Source organism: Typopeltis vanoorti, chromosome 12 (assembly GCF_054136105.1).
Source record: "Typopeltis vanoorti isolate ZY-2024b chromosome 12, IOZ_Tvanoo_1.0, whole genome shotgun sequence".
Lineage (NCBI taxonomy): Eukaryota > Metazoa > Arthropoda > Arachnida > Uropygi > Thelyphonidae > Typopeltis > Typopeltis vanoorti.
Window position 1 is genome coordinate 35,906,207 of NC_143560.1, and position 15,509 is coordinate 35,921,715.

Consider the following 15,509-nt stretch of genomic DNA (forward strand, 5'->3'; position numbering starts at 1 on the left):
GATTCAAAGTGGACATATTTCATACTGAAATGTCTCTCTGCACAGTTTTCTATAAGCACTGTGCATTAATTCCTTAACTACATCCCTAGGAAATTTGTAACTTTTGCCAAAAACGTATTGCAATTTGTACAAAATTTATAACACATTTTTTGTGTAATATAATTATTAGTATGCTGGAAATAAATTTATGTCCACATTTTTACCTGTATATGAAAATTTTTAATATACCGGTAAAAATGTAGTTTGTCCTTAGCTTTTGAACATTAGTATATGTTGCCCTGTTTATAGTTCCGTTTACCTTATGTCAGTAATTCTCAACCTGTGGGGAAAGCCCCCCCCCTTGGCGGTGCACGAAATACCTAAAGGGGGGAGGTGTGCAAAGAAAGTGGAAATCAAAGGAAAAACTGAAAAACTACTCTATTGAAACAAAAGCATTTAATGAAACTATTTATTGACACAAAAACAATAAAAAAAAACCAAAACATAAAATACACTCTAAAAATAAAATGTATAAAACCAGCTATATTGAATAAACTATGGGAACATATCAATATTGCAGATTATTATTATTATGTGACACCTCCAGGGAGTCCAAGGACTCATTGAAGGAGGACACCTACTCTACATCTCTCTGTCTCCACCACTCAATCCACCAATGCCATCTACCGCCTGCCACCACCACTAGTACTTTCACAGACAATCGCAAACATCCATGCCCTTGGCAGGATTCGCACCTGCAGCCTTTTGGCTAGAGAGCAGATAAGCTAACCGCTCGGCCAATCAGGCCAGCATACCAGAATATACCAGGCAACTAATTAAAACTAAACAATAACAATGAATCTAAAAATTGATGGCTTCTTCGGACCTGTGTTGTGAGCAAAGCGTTTCATATGATGGTGATACATTAGAAATTTACACTCTTAGTTCTCTTTCTATATTTAACTGAAATCTATATTTTGTTTTTAAGGCAGCCACTGCAGAAAACCCAATTTCACAAAGATAAGATGTTGGAAATGGCAAAAGTGCAAGAAAAGCTCTTGACTTTAGTGCAGAAAATTCATCATCAACACTGGCCAAAATTCAAACAGCGATTTAGATGCAAAATGTCTTTTGATTTCGCCGCTTAACGTGAAGTGTATAAATTAATTTTCTTCTTCAGCTGAGAAACTTTCAGAGATAATTTGAAATGGGTTTCTAACCCACTTGTACATTGCCATTATATGCCGTCAGTTATAAAATAGTTTCTAAAATTCTTCGTCAACATTGATAAATGATTTTCAATAGTTGCAAATAAAACTTTGATGTGTTGCTCTTCTGCCTTGTAAGAGTATAGGAATAAAATAACACCAACCATCGACTTCTCACTGTTGGTCACTGTTACTGTCGTCTTGCCATTTTAAGCCTTATTTATACTTGCAGAAACATTTCCAGGACATTCGAGACTTCCCATGATGAAATTGCGAATGTTTCCGAAAGGCCGATACGATTCAACAGCCTGTGTAGTGATGCCAGATCTATACAATTTTCGAAAGATTCGATGATGTATTTAAATTTGTACGAATATTTAAACATTTTAATTAATTCCTAGTTTTTTTTTTTTTTTTGCTAACTTTTATGGGTTTTGCCAATGTCTGAACACAAGAATTGAAAGGGGGGTCACCACAAAAAAAATTATCACTTGGATAGTACAACACCAGGGCAACTCCATGCAAAGGTGGAGCAAGCTCCATCACTAACTTTAAATATTCTAAGTGATCATTTACACTTGGCTCCGCCGATAGTTTTTTCGGCATTGAAACTCTATGGATGTCGATGGATTTTGACCTGAGTTTCGTACCCGGCTATAAAATAAAACGGGATTTAATATCTCCCTCTTAATTAACAAATTCGCCAGTAAAATAGCCTTTCGGCTTATTATCTTTGTAATTAACAATATTTAACAATATATAGTACACCACTTCGGCAATTCGATAGTAGAGGTATGTAAGTTTCTGTTCACTTAAAACCTTGATATTCCAGGTCTACCTACTCACTGATGAGACCCCAAAAAAGGTTGAAACCGGTCTGGGTAGTGACCTCTTCTCATAATGTAAAACAATATATAGACATCTCTTAGGAGCTGGGTTTTACATTATGAGAGAATAAATATTAAAGTTAGTGATGGGGCTTGCTCCACCTTTGCATGGAGTTGCCCTGGTGTTGTACTACCCAAGTAATCATTTACACTTGGTTCTGCTGATAGTTTTTTCGGCATTGAAATTCTATGGATGTCGATGTATTTCGACCCGAGTTTCGTACCTGGCTATAAAATAAAACGGGATTTAACATCTCCCTCTTAATTAAATGGTGATCACTTCCTATTTCAAAATCCTTTTTATGTCTCGAATGTGAAGATATCCCCTTTCAATAACATAATCACCAAGACTTTTCTTATGTGTTTATGTGAATTTATGCACATCTTTATGGTGAAACATGGTATTTTTTAATGACTAGTTCATATCCTGGACAGAAACCCAGCAGGCTTTACCATAACTGTTAGCTTTGCCCTTTTTTCCAGATTTTCTCAATACATTCCTACTCTCCTGTTAATTAGATCTCTAACAAAAACGAACTTTTCAGAATACTATCCAAATCCTCAGGTTTTCCAAGAGGTATGCCAAAGTAGTCTAAAAAAAGAATTCAGCACATCACAAATGACTTGAAACTCCAGCATCCCATTCATTCTACAAGGCAGGGAGCAAGAAGTGCAAAAATACCAATAGTGAATCCAAAACTGCCTTTGAAAGGACCAAGTGCAATGACCTTGCCTCCATAGGTACAACTTCTGGCTAATCCATGTTTCCATCTCTCTCACATCGAGATGGTACGATTTGAAACATCATCTAAACCGAAGATAGGGTATAGATGATCAAAGGGAAATCTATAATCTGGAAACATCCACAATCTCCTGTGCAAAAAATTCAAAACTGTTCCCACTGTCCGAAGAGTCATGGCCACAGTGTTCTGAAATCGTCAAGGCATTCTGTTCATGGACTTCTTGCCAAAGGGAGGAACAATCAATACAGATCTTGACTGTGTAATGCTGGACAAACTAAAACCAACATTTGACACAAAGGACTAGAACTCCTGACAATCTGCATGACTACAAAACTACCCCACACACCACTAGTAAGTGGTTGCACTGTAATTGTTGAGAAACTGCCACATTTCCCCCTACATTGCAGACTTAGTGCCTCCAGACTTCCATTTATTCAGCTCTCTCAAGAAACACCTTCTGGAAGGCATTTTACTACAGACGAGGAAGTTCATCAGGCGATGCCATGTTGGTTACTGGATGTGGGCACAGACTTCTTCAGTACTGATATTGATAAAGTGATCTATCATTGGGACAAATGAATCAATAAATTTGGAGACTCTTTGGAGAAGTAGTGCATATTCACTTATTTCTTGGTGTATAATTCCAACTTCCTATTATTAAACATCCTCAAGAAAAAAATGTACCTTACTTTTTGAAACCTTGTATAAACATTAAAACAATCATAAAGTTAAACTGCATGATAGTTTAGTAAATGCTATTACAAAAGAAGTTTAAAACTTTCACCATAATTTTTAAATAAAAACAACACACATACATACAATTTTATCACAAAAGGTACATACATACCTTTGTCATTTGGTGCTAACCTTAATGCTTCCTGGAGATCAGTCTGAAAATCAAGAACAAAAACAATATAAGCAATGAATTTTATAGTCAAGAACTATCAAATAAGGACTATTACCTACTTTTTATGTACTGAACTCTTAACACTACAGTAGTTGTCTGAACTTACAGTCCCAGTGCTTAAGATAAGATGAATTTTTCAAAATTGGCACTAATCTTCCATTTTATGTACCTCCCTTCAAGCATTGTTTTCAGCAATACCTTTTGCCACTGAATTTTCAACAGCATAAAAGGTTTGTTATATTAGCAACTACCTGAATGAAGAAATCTCTCTCTCTATTATTGTGGCCATGATTTTCTTTGTGGACTGAGTGACCTTGGCTTTTCTCAGCAGGCTTTGCCTGGTTTATGCCACGCCATGGATTCCCTTTTGGAAAGAGGATCATAATAAAGGACTATGGTTTCATCTCCGGTGACAATGGATTCCAGCACTTCTCTGATTCCCTTGGCAAAGCTTTAAAAACTTGCAGAAACAGGTCACATGATGCTCCTTTTGAATTGAAGAGAGAAGTTGATGCACCCATCTTGCACTGACCTTCGTCATGTGAAGCGTCTAATGACTGGTGCAAAAGATGGTTGTTATAGAAAGCCCCAAACTTGCTGAGATTTCTCTGAGCTTCAGCCATCTGTCACTGAGCAGTTTCTCTTCAACAAGAGAGGCATTTTCCTCAGTTATCACTTCCACAGGCCAACCATCACAAGGATCATCTTCGATGCTCTCTTCTTAGGCAAAACTGTTTAGCCCATTCTTTTACAGTGGAATATGAACGAGAAGCTTCTCCATAAACACCATCCAATCACTGTTTGATAAAATTTGGAGAAAGCCTTTCTTTGGTGAAAAACTTTATCACAGTGTGGTAATAAATTTTTAACATTACACCCACTTAGCATGCCACGTGTTAGTCAAACTGAATGACGCAGGTAGAGTTGAAACTGTACACTAAGTTTCCCATAGATGGTGCTATCTGTCATGCACAGCATTTTTCGGTTTCAACAAGTAGTAGTAGTAGTCCCTGGGTGCTAGATCTGGGCTCTAGGGTGGGTGTGCAAATTTTGTATCATGCCAGAAACTTTTGGAACCTACCTTGCATTGTTATTGACAACACACATACACACATATATATCAGCAGGTACCTGAATACATATATAACAGTATAATCAAGCTTTCTGAATTATGCAATGTAACCATTGCAAAACTTTTACACTTCTATATTTAAGTATTTCCGTCAAATATCATCTACTCCTGCTGACTTTCCACATTTCAAGTTTATTCATATATTCCTCTTGAAAATTTTCTACTACTGTTCTGTTACTGCTTGTTTTGTTTAACAGTCTTTCAAGGTAATTATTCCACATATCTAGGATATCCTTATCTTCAGGTTTCATTGTACCTTTATCAACTTTGATTCCTTTTATGTTCTGATGGCATCTTGACTTAAATGCATTCACCCCCAGTGAATACATTTAAGTCAAGGTATGATGAGCTGTGCATGTGAGACTCTTGACTCCATGGAGGTCTGTTGATAATAATAATAATTTCTAAGCTTTCTCAAGTGGAGATAATCAATTACATGAAAAGTGTGGTAAGCAGCAGTTAGCAAATGATGCTAAAAGAAATCCTAGGGAGTTTTTTCAATATGTGGCTTTTTTGGCCAGTAGAAGGAAGAATGATAACCACTGAGGAGGATATAGTAGAGGTGTTTAATGAGCAGTTCATTAAAGTATTCCATCCTCGTGATTGTAACATAACGCAGAACTTGAAAGTAGTGGGAATGGGGGGAGGAACCACTGATAGTGAGTGAGCAAGAGGTATATAAAGAATTAAGTAAACTTGATGTCAACAAGGCCACAGGATTTGATGGTAGATCACTGCATGTTTTGAAGGATTGTTCCAGTGAGTTAACTTTAATGTACACCTTTAAAATGAGTCTTAGATTAGCCCAGGTTCCAAAGGAGTGGAAAGATGGCAATACTGTTCCATTTCATAAAGTAGGTGATAAGATTAAGGCTTAGAATTATAGGTCACTCTGGATGTCTAGAGTTGTGGTCAAGGTGTTGGAGAAGCTAGCGAGGACAAGGATTCAAAACTGGGTGGAGAGCAGCAGCATTCTCTTTAATGGACAGCATGGATTTGCTAAAGAAAGGTCGTGTTTTAGCAATCTGCTTACTTATTATAACAAGATGAACAAATACATTGGACAAGGGGGATGCATATATAGTAATATATTTAGAATTTGCAAAGGCTTTCAATAGATTGCCACATGACAAATTAGTAGTTAAACTGGAACAGATGGAGTTGGATATTAGATTAGTATACTGAATTGGAGATCAGCTGTCTGATAGGTATTAAAAGGTTGTATATGGGGGAGTGAGATCCAGAAGAGGAAAGTCACTAGTGGTGTGCCCCAGTGGTCTGTTTTGGGGCCATTATTGTTTAATTTCTATGTAAATGACATTGGAAGGGACTTAAATAGTGATATACAGTTGTTTACAGATGATGCAAAGTTGTGGAGAATTATGAGAACTAGAGCAGATGTTATAACCTTGCAAGAGGACTTGAATAGACTGTCTGAATGGGCAAATATATGGGGACATCAGTTTAATTTTAAAATGCCAAGAAATTACATGCTTGCTTTCATCCTTTATCCAAGTTTAAGCAAAGTTTGCACGTGAAATAACTTCACAACAGGGCTACTTTTATATAGAGCAGGGTTTCTCAAACTTTTCCTATGACAGAACAGTACACAAATCCTGAAATTTTAACGGAACACCTTGGTTAGAGTCGAGTTTAATGTAAAGCTAAGCGCACACTATCACCACAGCAGGCCGTATCGCATTGCAAAAATGTGACAGCGCACACTACAGGTGTGCTGGGCTGCAGCGCATCGCATTGACCTTATTTGTGACCGCCGGCTTCCTAGAACAGATGCCTCCGTACTTCACTCGTGCTCAGAGGTGTCGACAACTGCGGGTGACTGTCAGCCAGCGCGTGCTGGTCTTAATAGCACAATCCACACGCAAAGTGAGGAGTGCCTGATTTTTTTCAAACATGTTTAAACTTGTTGCAACATTTAAAGCCATTCCAAGCTCATATTGATTTTGATAATTTTTCACAAACACTTATTCACTTTCCATGGAACACTGGTGTTCCGCAGAACATGGTTTGGGAAACGCTAATATAGAGGATAATGACTTCACATCAATTGCCTTAGTATCCCATAATGTAATGCGCATATCCTTATGACCATGTATAATGCTATGCATTGTGGGAAGGGCCACTATCCAGACCAGATCTTTATTGAGGTCTCATCAGTGTGAGCCAGACCCAGAAGTGTTACCAACTAATATTAATCCAGTGTTTCAGTAATAAGACGTGACACCTTTTGACTACTTGTATATGGAAATATGACTTCTGCATTACTTCAGCCTTAATATCCCCCTCTGGGTCTAGCTTATGGCCCTTCCCATAATGTATAGCATTATACACGTCCATAAGGATATGTGCATTGCATTATGGATACTAAGGCAACTGATGTGAAGTCATTACTCTCTAAACAAGTAGCCCTGTCGTAAAGTTAATTCATGTGCAAACTTTGCTTACACTTACACTTGGATAAAGGATGAAACCAAGAATATAATTTCTTGGCATCTTTAATTTATAGCATAAACAAGTGAAAAAACTTTCAACATCAGTTTAATGTTGTAAAATATAAGGTTATAACATTTGGGAGCAATAAATACAAAATGTTATATTCAGGCAATGACAATCAAGGAAAAGAAGGAGTAGCCATAGTATTCAACACAAAATACGAGGCTAATCTTCTTGAATGGCAGTCAGTCTCAAGTAGAGTAATGTGGGCAAATATGAGAATGGGGAACTGGACAATGAGACTTATTTGTGCCTATGGTCCCACAGAAGGTTCTACTAAGGTAGAAGTGGAGGAATTTTTTGAGGCTTTAGAAAAAGCAACTGACACAATGAAAAAGGAAAAGTTGGTCCTTGTTGGGGATCTAAATAGTAGAGTAGGAAATGATTGTGAGACATACAAAAATATTTTGGGAAAATTTGGAGAAAAGAGCAAAGCTAATAATAATGGCAAATATCTGTTGGATTTCTGCTCAGGACATGGACTGGTTATTACTAACACCATGTTCCAACATAAAAATGTGCACAAATTCACATGGAGAGAAGAGGCTAGGAATAAGAAAAGTCTCATTGACTATGTTATTGTTGATAGTGATGTTTTCTCCCTGGTGCAGGACACCAGAGTGTACAGAGGATTTGAAATTGGAAGTGATCACTATTTAGTCTTGAGCAGGATAAAATTGAATTTCATAGTGAAAAGAATAACATGTAAGAAAGTTTTAAAGCGAATAAAAGTTGAGCAGCTCTCAGATATGAACTGTAGACTAAAATACAGAAATATTATTGAAAAGAAAATGAAAGAGTTTGAGAATAGGAATCAAACCTTGGAGATTCAGGGGCAAACTCTGAAGGAAACATTGATTGATTCTGCCAGAGAGGCATGTGGTGAGGTTGTGTGCAAGGATAAAAAAATCAGAACTCCCTGGTGGACACAGGAAGTTAAAGAGGCAGTGAAGGAAAAGAAGAAAGCATATCAAAAGTTCCTGTCAAATAAGTCAGCTTTTACTCTTACAGAATACAGAGACAAATGTAAGAAAGCTAAACAGTGTGCAAAACTAGCTAAACAAAAGTCATGGGAGGACTTTGGCAAGAATATAGAAAATAAATATCAAGAAGGTGGCAAAATATTCTGGAGGTTGTTGAAGATACTTAGGAATGGAGGAAAGAGTGCTGTAAAAGGAATTAGAGATGATAAAGGTGAAATGAAAACAGGAGAAAAAGATATCCTTGAAGTATAGAGTAATTAATTTGAAAAACTGCTAAATGAAACAAGCAGTGATGACAGCACAGTGATAAAAAACACTGACCAGGCCTGCAGTCAGGAATACATATCCATACTTGAAGTAGAAAAAGCCATCAAAGGCTTGAAATGTGGAAAGGCAGCAGGAGTAGATGATATTCGACCAGAAATGCTGAAGTATGGTGGTATAAGAGTCTTACAGTGGCTGCACTGCATAGTTCAGAAAGCCTGGACAGAGGGACGAATTCCCGATGATTGGAGTAGAGCTCTCATAGTACCCATATATAAAAAGGGAAATAAAACTGAATGTGAGAATTACAGAGGTATTTCCCTACTGAGTGTTCCTGGCAAAATCTATGCAAGTATACTTGAGAAACGGTTGAGAAGAATTGTGGAAGAAAAGCTTGGTGAAGAACAAGCTGGATTCAGGCCAAATAGAGGCTGTCAGGATCAGATCTTCACTTTACGACAAATAGTCGAGAAAGCATGGGAATATAACAAAGATCTGTATTTAAGTTTTGTCGATTTGGAAAAGGCCTATGACAAGGTGCCAAGAGAGAAGCTATTCAATACGCTGCAGTTATATGGTGTCAATGGGGCATTATATCAAGCAATACTTAGTCTTTATTTGAGTTGTGAGTCAGCAGTTAGAATTGAAGGAAGTACAGGAAGATGGTTTAATGTTAAATCTGGTGTGAGACAAGGATGTACATTATCCCCTCTGTTATTCATTATCTATATGGATCACGTTATGAAGGAATGTGGTATTAAACCTGATATCAAAATTGGAGATGTTAATGTCAGCTCTTTGCTTTATGCGGATGATGTTATACTTCTAAATAAATCCGCTACAAGTCTGCAAGATTCTCTGACTAAATTGAATAGCTGTTGTAATAGATATGGTATGAAGGTCAGCAATAAAAAGACAAAGACAATGAAAATAGGCAGAAACATTGAAAATGTCAACTGTGCTGTGAATGGAGAACCTGTGGAACAAGTAAAACATTTCAGCTACTTAGGCACAATTTTTACTGAAGATGGTAAACTAAATATAGAAATAGACAACAGAATCAGCAAAGCTGGTATCGTGGGAAGTCAATTGAATAAATTCATATGGAATAAGAAAGAAATTAGTCGGAACACTAAATTAGCTGTATACAAGACTGTTCAAACCAATTTTAACTTATGGATCTGAGAGCTGGGTCAGAAGTAAAACACTTGACCAAAGACTAGAGACCGCAGATATGAGAGTCCTGAGAAAGATTAGAGGCGTGAACAGATGGCATCAATGGCAATATCATATTAAAAATGAGGATATTAGGAAAGAACTTGACATTGTCAGCATCCAGGAATGCGTTAGCAGAGCTAATCTCAGATGGTATGGTCACTTAAATAGAATGGGAGAGGAAAGATTAGCAAAACAAGTGTTCTCTGCCAGGTTGGCAGGAAAACGACCCAGAGGAAGACCAAGATATAGGTGGATTGATACGGTACAAAGTGCCTTAGACGATAGAAATATAAGATCTGATAATGTTGGAGTCTTGACAAGTAACAGACTGATTTGGAGGAAAATTGTAGATAGGAAGTTAGTAATGATGTAATTTTTTCATGTAGTACTGTCATATCCTGTACACCCCTTGAGGGTACATGGCAGGAATTTGATGATGATGATGATGACATTTGGGAAGCAAAGACGGGATGCAGAATATAGGATTGGTAGGGATATTTTAGAGGAGGTGGAGGGGGATGAAAGATCTGGTGTATGTGTGTGAAGGGATGGATAGGGACTTGAAATTTCATGGACAATTTGCTAAAATTGTAAGGACAACACAGTGTATTATGGGAATGATGTAGAGAATACTAACATGTAGAAGTAAGGATGTTTTGATTCCACTGTACAAGACTTTGATCAGGCTATATATGGATTACTGCACACAAATTTGGTTGCCAAGTTTTTAAAAGGGATGATGAGATGTTGGAGAGAGTTCAGAAATGATTGACTTTGAAATATGAGGACATATAGAAAGAATGCAAATTACAGAATCTAGTGGATAGAAGGAAGAGATAAGTTGGTAAGGGGTAATTACCACATTAGCATCAATGAAATTTTTCATAGAATATCTGGACACAAGGGGAGATTTACAGGCCATTCCTGGAAGCTGTATAAGGTAGGTGTGAGAAGTAGATTTATTTGCATGGAGAGTGGTAGGCGACTGGAATGCACTGACTAAGACCGTGGCAAGTGTAGGGACAGTGAATGCATTTAAGTCGCGGTGCGAGGAGTTGTGCTTGTGAGAGTGGGACCTCCCACGATGAGTCTCTTGACTCCATGGAGGTCTGTTGATGATAATAATAATAATAATTTCTAATATTTCTCAATACCCTCCACAGGATTTTACTACCTTCCTGATATTTATCTTCTATATTCTTACCAAAGTCTTATTTTACGCATATCTGAGATCTCTTACAATTTGCTCTGCATTCTTTTAGGGCATCTGCTGACTTATTTGCAGGAACGTTTGGTATGCTTTCACCTTTTCCAGGACTGCTTCTTTAACTTCTGGTGTCCATCATGATGTTCTTTTTTTTTTCTATCCTTGCAGACAACTTCACCACATATCTCCTTAGCCGAACTTAATCAATGTCTTCTTCAGAGTCTGCAACTGAGACTCCAAGGTTTGGCTCAAAGATAGTTCAGTGTAATCAGCACAGTATTCATGCATCGAAGAATGAATAGGATGTATCTGGTAAATGAACAAGAGAAGTGGGAAGTTGGGATCTGCAGAAAGTGTAATATTCTGATGGCTTTCATACTGAAGGAAAGTAGGTAATGAGGAGTGAGTGTTAAACAAAAGATGAAAAGTAGTGAGAAGTAAAAGACTGAAAATGGTATTAGTTAGAAGGATAGGAGAGCAGGAGAGACTAAAGAAGCAAATGTGAGCATGACTGCAGGAATGAATGAAAGAAAGTGCACAGAGTGAGATTGCATGATTCTCTGTGATAGTTGAACAACATGTGTTTATTGAAGAGAGGTGTTTTAGCAATTACTTATTTACTATAATAAAGCAACAAATTTATTGGACAAGGAAGATTTTCTTGTTTTCAAATTGTTTCATTCTTTCTTCAATAATGTTTGTATAGTTGATTCTACAGTTTACCTGTGAAAGCTTCTCCAGACCAGACCAGATTTTTATTGAGGTCTCATCATCAGTGTGAGCCAGACCCAGAAGTGATACAAACTAATATTAATCCAGTGCTTTAGTAATAAGATGTGACACCTTTTGAATACTTGTATATGGAAATATGACTTCTGCATTACTTCAGCCTTGATATCCCCCCCCCCTCCTCCTGGGTTTGGCTCACAGCCCTTCCCATAATGCATAGCATTATACATGTCCATAAGGATATGTGCATTGCATTATGGGATACTAAGGCAAACCAGACCTTTATTAAGAATTAAAGACTGTTCCATTAAACAGCCTTGAATTCTTTTTTAAAAATTTTCTCACATACTGTTCTTTTCAATGTGATATTCATTTCTACCCTACTTAGAACTAATGAATCACTCCACAAGTTGAGGATAACCCTGAGAAAAATGGAAAGCTCATTCAGTATTACCATTTTAGATAGCAAGCACAATACTTGGGTCAGAGACATTACAACAGCGATTAAAAGATCCAAATAGCTATGGGCAGGTCATATTGCAAGAAATAACACTTAAAAATGAACAAAGTGATATCAGAATAGTATCCTAGAGATGGAACAAAGCTATAGGAAGACAAAAGAGACAGTGGGAGGATGAAATTAAAGAGATGGCCAGAACTCCGTGGCACATAAAAACTCAAGATAGAATGGAATAGAGGACTCTGTCCAGCAGTGGACAGAAAATGTCTGATGATGGTCATTTCCAATTTCAAACTCTCTATACACTCTTGTATTCTGAATCAGAATGAAGATACAAGGGTGTGCTGAAAAGTTGTGATAATTTCTTCAAAACTTCTAACATGTCTTCTTATACATGTGATATCATGACTTGACAAAAGTGCATGTTCCACCCTTTTTATGAAAGGCATCATGCCTAACATAATGTAGAAATTCTACATAAACTGTAGTCATAGAAGATGCCAGTTGAGGTTTGGTAATGAATAATGGATCGGGTTTAGATGCTTATAAGTGGTGGTGGTGCACATTGCTGATATTGGTGTTAAGCCCTCAGATTGGTACTCATTTCTCTAAAAAATCAACATCCTACATCCTCGTATCAAGTTCAGACTAGAAAAAGAATCATCAAAAGGCATTTCCTTTCTTGATGTACACATCCAGTGTAAGCAAGATGGGTCCATCTTCCTTATGCTGGATATGTACTTTTTTAAGGTTGTTCTTATCCACAATACACCATCCATCTCAAAAATACGGCATCATAAAATCTTTAGTATCCAAAGTACACAAGATTTGTTCTTCTGAAGAATCTCTAAAACAAGAATTGGAAACTGTCAAAGAAACAGCCTTACTTAATGGATAGAATCCAAAATTAATTACCCACTCTTTTACAAATCAACCAAGAAGAAGAAGTTCACTTCTTGTCTAGGTTGATTTAAAAGACATCTCTGAATGTGTGGCAAAAATTATGAAAAAATATCAACCTCATTGCTACCTATAAATCAATCAACCAAATTCACAACTTGCTACCTTCTCCAAAAGACAAACTCTCACCAATGATGTTACCTGGCATATATGAAGCACCATGTTCATGTAACTTGTCTTACTATGGACAAACAGGAAGATCTATAAATAAACGTATCTCTGAACATCAAGACCACATCTGTCTTATCAAATTTCACAAATCTGACCACCTTGCACAACATGGAATTGAAAACGCTAACCACAGGATCCAATGGCAAAACACCAAGCTGCTACATAGATCCACATATAAACATGAACGTTTATATAAAGAAAGTGTTGAAGCCTTACTTCATAGACCTAATCTTAATCGGAATGACTGTCTCACTATTACAAAAGTTTGGGAAATTGTTATCGTCAATTGTATTAAATAAATTTATCTGTTATATTTTAATTTAATTTAATTAGTTTAAATTTCAGTGCATTAGGTTTAATCCACGAACACGTGACCGTATATGTAGAGGGATTCCAATTTAAGCATGTATGCTGTTTTTTGAATTCAGTTCCTATTGTTGTTCAATAATTGTACTCATGATATCTTATGATACATAAGACAAGTTATTTCCTGTGTGTTACTCTATAGTTATGATAACAGAACAATTTTTATGTATGCAGAAACTATACATAAACAAAGGAAATTGACAGAATAACAATGGAAATGGGAGGGAAATTGTATACTGATGACAGAATACAAAGAATGGCAGGAACCTTTGTACTTTTTTATGTGCTGTTTTGTGTTTTCTGTTGGTTCCTGTCAACCTTTGTGTTCAGTAATCAATGTATGATTGCCTGCCATTTCCTTTCTTTTCTTTTTTTGTGAGTTCTATCTTCCTTGTTTCTGTTTCTCACCATAAACACTGTTCTGATGCCAATGTATAATTCTTTCTTCCATTTCCTTTGTCTACTGATTGTGATGTCATTTGCTAGGAAATTCCGATTCTTATCATGAGAGTTTTGACCTTTTACTGTTTTTAATTGTGAGCTTATGTGTTATTGTTGGTTCTATGGGACTTTTCCATAGTTCATTATCGTGCAGGTCTACTTGAATAACATCAGCCAAAAAATAAGACAGAGGATGTCAGCTTATAAAATGTCTTATCGTGAACTGTTAGGACATCTTGGAAATCATGCATTATCAAGGGCTACTAAAACTATTTTATAAACTGATACAACCAGCACTTTTATACAATATTTGGACACTTAGTTGTGGTCAAAAAAATGCATTTTAATTATATTTCTATACAGAGTGGGACCACCTTTGGACTGAATGACAGCAACTACCTTTTGGGACATGCTTTCAACCAATATATGATACATCACAACAGGAATGTTCTTCCATCCTCACGCAAAGTCACCCTCATTGTTGATGATAGGGACTGTGGTCTGGAGTGAATTCAGTATTCTAATTCATCCCAAAGATGTTTGACGGGGGCTGGCTCAGAGTCCAGACCTCATCAAAACATCCCAAAAATGTTTTGATGAGGTCTGGACTCTGAGCCAGCCAGTCCAACACTCCCACATTGTTTTGTGGAAACCAGTCTGGGAAGTGCAGTGCAGTATGGCATGGAGCACTGTCATGCTGAAACATGCAAGGGTCACCTGCTGAAATACTTTCACAGCATCAGAAGCATGAAGTTGTCCAGGATGCCCAGATGGCAATCAGATGTCATGGTTTTGGCACATCCACTAATGGACAAAGCCCCATTCAACTGAAACACTTCGATTCCATTATCGAGTCTTCACAAACTTGACAGTTGGTATAATGAAGCCCTACCCGTATCATTCCCTGGGTAAATCCAAAAATGACCGTCAAAGCGAAACATTTTGAAGTGTGATTCATCGCTCCACAGAACCCTTTTCCAATCATTCGATCATCCAGGAATGGTGTGAAAGACACCAGTCCGAACATAGTTTGGCATTGAGGGAGGTGATATGTGGTTTGTTAGCAGCAGCTCTGCTGAGGTAATGTAAGCCATGTAACTCTCTGCGAACAGTTGTAGTGCTGACAGATGTCGCTGCAGTATTTTCCAGGTTGATTGCGAGTCAGTGAGTGTTGGTAGCATCCCAGGGCATTTTCTTGCTGTGGTAGCATCATCAACTTCCATCTACAAATGACATAAGCAACAGTGGATTTCAATATACTGAGACAGTGTGACACTCAACTACCATCCCACATTGAAAGTCTGTCAGTTCAGCTGAATGTCTTGACATTGAGTACAGTG

At 37.2% G+C, this 15,509-nt stretch overlaps 2 protein-coding genes across 7 annotated transcripts in view; one reads left to right on the top strand and one right to left on the bottom strand.

Annotated features, from left to right (window-relative positions):
• Positions 1-15,509, top strand: part of LOC150100692 (AN1-type zinc finger protein 2A) — a 316,183-nt gene that overhangs the window by 148,655 nt on the left and 152,019 nt on the right. The gene's annotated exons all lie outside the window — the stretch shown is intronic.
• The window catches only part of Cyp40 (Cyclophilin 40), a 113,056-nt gene that overhangs the window by 20,098 nt on the left and 77,449 nt on the right, over positions 1-15,509 (bottom strand). The window contains exon 10 of the mRNA XM_090401814.1: positions 3,665-3,707. Coding sequence (XP_090257940.1) covers positions 3,665-3,707 — 43 coding nt within the window. The remainder of the gene's footprint in view (positions 1-3,664; positions 3,708-15,509) is intronic.